At 38.2% G+C, this 5040-nt stretch overlaps 1 protein-coding gene across 2 annotated transcripts in view; it reads left to right on the top strand.

Annotated features, from left to right (window-relative positions):
• Positions 1 to 5040, top strand: part of LOC107752718 (syntaxin-binding protein 6-like) — a 54925-nt gene that overhangs the window by 41978 nt on the left and 7907 nt on the right. For both annotated transcript variants that reach the window (XM_016568742.1, XM_016568743.1), the window contains 2 exons: positions 3611 to 3741; positions 3832 to 3997. In XM_016568742.1, the coding sequence (XP_016424228.1) occupies positions 3611 to 3741; positions 3832 to 3997 (297 nt within the window). The remainder of the gene's footprint in view (positions 1 to 3610; positions 3742 to 3831; positions 3998 to 5040) is intronic.

Below are 5040 nucleotides of genomic sequence, written 5' to 3'. Positions count from 1 at the left end.
TTGCCAACTTGCCCGCCCACAAACAGTAAAATTTCCGTGTGGTTAACATCATGTCGAGAAGACGCTGTATCCTACGCTGTGAGAGTAAATTTAATAATAATAAATCTTATAATTACCACAAACTTGTTAACTCTTGACACTTACCACTGAGAAACGTCCTGCTCCAGTCGTGCTTGCGAATCAGTCTCTTGTCGATCAGCCAGTTCAACCGTTTCATCATCAGACTCCGGCTCGAACTGGTAAGGTACAATCGATACCATCTTTTCTATGTATTGACAAGTCTCCAGGGCTGTCATTCAGTTTCCGCCATGCGCTGTACGCGGTAGACCAATCACAAAGGACTGCGCCATCTGACCAATCACAGCAGTGAGGGCTCACGGAAAGGAGAGGTTTAGAGAGACTGATTCTCTGAACTGCTTCGCACGAGTCGTTTACGAATCATTTAGAAATTAGGTAAAATTTAATCTATTTTTTGAGAAAACGAATGTTTTTTGACCTTGCATGCATGTAAACCTGTTTTAGGAGACTCATAAAACCTTAAAAATGGCATAATAGGGGCACTTTAAAACATTATTTATGCATACATTGTAACTGCAGTGTAAATGCATTCATGTCATCTCTGAGCTGCATTAAACAGTCTTATGTTGGATGGATTTTGTCGATACTTATTTTATTTGATTGCTTACAGCCTATACTGTCTTAATATCATAATTGTGTTTATTAAAAGATGTTAGGATTTACATGAAAGGGGATGCTTACATTTGAAAAGGTTAGAAAAGCTGGTTAAAGGTTAAAAATGCCATGGAAGTCACTTTAAGGGGGCAAATAGCACCCTGTAGTGGAAAAGTTCATTTCTATCACTATTTATGATTTTAGTTTTTATCCTGGATTCACTGAATCTTGCAAAGTGTCCTTCTTTCTGGCAACATTAAGTGACTCAAAACTGGAAGAAATCCCATGCAGTGTGTATTCAGCTTTACTGTATGTTTGCTCGGTTTACATTCCATTTAACCTGTTTTAGTGGATTAGATCGGTTTATTTTAATTTATTATATCATCGCCCCAAAGCCACATTCGCTTCACCTCCGCCCTTAATATGATTTATAACGCACACATGATTGTGAACTTTTTTTCTTAGAGGCTATTGAACATTTAATCTCCAGCTACTATGCGAATATTCTGTTAGTGAACTGAATTTATGTGGTATGTTCAGCATAATTGTGGTTATAACCTCAGAAAACAAGACAGCAGCCCCAGCGTGGCCTTTCTGTTTCCATTCAGAGCGAGTCTAAAACACACGCAGAACATCATTCCAAGCCTACAGAGTCAGTCTGCTTCATAATGCAGTGCTCAGCGTGCATGATCACATGGCTCTAGGTATCAAAAGAGCCCTGGGGATTTTTAAAACATATTTTTGGGTTTGTTGAGGGAAAACCCACTGAAAAGTATTTAGTAGTAGCCAACTGGAAAGCATCTGCTGAGCTTCAGTCGAATGTTTTGCTGTCTAAAAACCTGTTCACACCAAGAATTAAATGCATCACAAATGAAAGATCTGTTCACTAAGAGAGAAATGAAAAGGCACTCTGCTCAGTCGTGTGCATTAATTCTGTACACTCTCTCACTTTAGCATTTCACTTACTTTAACAGTGACACATGACAGCCTGAACATCAGCTGATGTTTTGGTCATAAAATCATATTTGTTTTGTCGTTGCCTATGCATTCTACTGTATAGGGTGCCATTTCTGTCCAGTTTGTCTATTTAAAGCAAAGGTTCACCCAAAAAGGAAAGTCTGTCACCATACTGCATATTCATCTTAATGGCTTTATTTTCTCTGTGAATATGCATAAGCAAATGCATAAGCATGTTAAATCTGTGTAGAGGTGGATTCAGAAGCCATATTTACAGAAGGTGTTGGACATCATATGCAGCAGTGTACTTCTCATTGCATTTTTGTCCAGTGATTGTAGAATCACCTCTGCATTTATGTATTTGAGTTTGATATTAGTTGATATGGGCATTGTTAACTTGGACAGACTGATTTTGTCAGTGTATAGAGTTTTGTTTTCTTGTTTTCTAGGGATGTGCCACTAACAATAGATGAATCGTGATATTTGAGTCATGATATGATGCATATTACAATTTATGTTGTGCATACCTTGCCAGTGTTTTTTTTGTTTTGTTTCTTTTTGCTGGTTTAATAACATATAGAACACTTTGTATGTGTGCAGCTATGCTACAGTAACATTCACCTCAGCACTGATAAAAAAAAAAAAAAAAAACAAGGTTCTTTTTTAAAGTTGCCATTATTGCACAATAGATTATTCAGGATATTGAGTGCATCCAGATATTTCTACAGACACACACCCCTGAACTACTGTGCAGTGTGGAGTTTCATGAAGAAGAGCCTGCATCAGAATGATCTCAAGTGTTGGAGGTGAAAGCAGGCGATGGATCAGAGACCCTGACACCAGTGACCTCACACAGATGGATGGAGGGAGTGAGAGGGAGGGAGGAAAAGGGAGTGTTGTACACAGAGGCCTGAACAAACAGTGGAGGATGAGAAATTCCTCAAACTGCGCCGTGGGCCGGATGTTCTCGCTCCAGGATCAGAGACCCTGACACCAGTGACCTCACACAGATGGATGGAGGGAGTGAGAGGGAGGGAGGAAAAGGGAGTGTTGTACACAGAGGCCTGAACAAACAGTGGAGGATGAGAAATTCCTCAAACTGCGCCGTTGGCCGGATGTTCTCGCTCCAGCAGAGCCGGGTGTGGTGGGATCTGTAAACACTGCTCTTTGATACGGGCTGATAGAGCTTCATATTACAGTACCACCACACCACTGCAATCCAGATCTCGGAGTAGTGTTTGTTTCTCTGTTATGTTGAAAAATGTGTATGCAGTATATAGACTACCGGTCAAAAGTTCAGAATAAATAAAAAATTTTAATGTTTTGAAAAATATATAGATTATGCTTACCAATGCTGATGAAAAATACAGTAAAACAGTAATATTGTGAAATTATTATTACAATTTCAAATAACTATTTTCTATTTGAGTATATTGTTAAATGTAATTTATTGCTGTGATCAAAGTTGAATTTTCAGCATCATTACTCTAGTCTTCAGTGTCACATTCTAATATGCTGAGTTGCTGCTCAGTTATCAGTTATTAAAATCGGTTCTTATTATTATTAATGTTTTTGCTGCTTAATATTTATGGCTTTTTCTTTGATGAATAAAAAGTAACATTCTAAATGTCTTTGCCGCATTTGATAAATTTAATGCATCCTTGCTGAATAAAAGTATTATTATTAGTAGTAGTAGTAGTATTATTAATCGTACTTACCCAAACTTTTAAATGGTTTATCATGGTGTCAACAAAAATATTAAACCGCACAATAAATTTGTATTGAGCATTCAGCTTTGAGCAATAAATTATATTTTAACATGCATTCACATAGAAAAGTTATTTTGAGTTGTAATAATATTTCACAATATTACTGTTTTTAACTGTATTTTATTGAGCAGAAGACACTTCTATCAAAACAGAAATCGTAATTATTTCAAACCTTTGATCAGAATTCAAACCTATTTTCCTTTTCGTTACAGTGACCAATAAGAAGCCAGCGCAGGTGTTCCTCACGAAGGTGAAGCAGTTTGAAGGCTCCTCGTCTTTCGTCAGGAGATCACAGTGGACCATCAGTCAGCTGCGGCAGGTCAACGGCATCGACTCCGTCCGAGTGAGTAGATGGGCTCTTGCTCCTTCAGATGCTGTGTTCTGTTGGATGCCATTGGTCTTTGACTGCCTCTCATCATCCAAAAATGTTCAGGATTGCCCAGAGTTTGATTTGATATTTGAGAACGGATTCGACCAGTGGACTGCGGGTTCAGCTGGAGAGAAGTGTGTGTTTGTCCAGGTCCTGCATCACACATGTCAGCGATTCATCCCCGAAAGAAAACCAGAGTTCATCAACTGCCCCTCCAAACTGCTGGGAGGTGAGACGTCCCGTTCAAGCTTACTGTGCAATCTCTTTCACTATACGCTACTTTTTTGGAGTTTTTTTATTAAAATTTTGGTAATACCTACAAAGAATTCCATCCCCGTCAGTCAGTCAATCAATCAAATAGAGGGTCTATTGTATGCATTTGGCTCATAATTGTATATAGTGGCTGGTGAAACTATTGTTAAATTATTGCACTACTATACTGTAGTAACAAAAAACAACAGCTTTTTAAAATGTTACTTTCTGTTTTCTTGTTTGGATGTTTGATTATTGCTAGAAAATCATCTTTTTAAAAATCCGATTTTCAAACTTTATTTAAAGGTCCAAAAATTTGATAACATACTGCAAAAAAAACCCCACTCATATAATATTCATTTGTAGAGGTCGACCGATATGGGTTTTTCACTGGCCGATGCCGATGCCAATATTTAGAAATCAGGGCAGCCGATGGCCGATATATGATGCCGATTTTTTTAGCCGATATGTTTGGCCAATATGTCATAAAAGTGAGTTTGAGTAAATGATTTTTGCAGGGTACAAGATAGTAACAGTAGTAGTAGCCTAATTCTGAGTAATAATACATGGCTCAAAACTTAAGCACCTTCTCAAAACAGTTCTGAAGCATGCTTTTTGTTTATGTTTGCTGACAGACACCAGTGTTTCCCACAGACTGCAAATGCAAATTGATTCTCCGCCAGCAGGAGGCGCTGCTGGAGCGGGAGATATAGCTATGTCCCCGGTAACGGCTGTAATCAAATAAGCACTGCGCTCACAAACGCTACTTTATCAGACATTACAGGAAAGACGAAATGAAAATGACATCGAAGCTTTTCTGAAGACTGTCGGTTCTTTTCAAAGATACATTCATGATTTTGAAGCATGCAGTGCTCAGTTTATTCAACGAAGTATAAGCCTTTTGGAAAATCTATTTGTGGGGAGCCGCCACAAATAACTCAATGTATGGGAAACACTGGACACTGCTATAAGTCAAATGGCCAAGTGATTACAAAAATAAAAGAGTTCACACATATTACA

The sequence above is a fragment of the Sinocyclocheilus rhinocerous genome, unplaced genomic scaffold (genome assembly GCF_001515625.1).
Source record: "Sinocyclocheilus rhinocerous isolate Xijiao unplaced genomic scaffold, SAMN03320098_v1.1 scaffold321, whole genome shotgun sequence".
NCBI classification, from domain to species: Eukaryota; Metazoa; Chordata; class Actinopteri; order Cypriniformes; family Cyprinidae; genus Sinocyclocheilus; species Sinocyclocheilus rhinocerous.
This window is presented reverse-complemented; position numbering and strand designations above follow the sequence as displayed.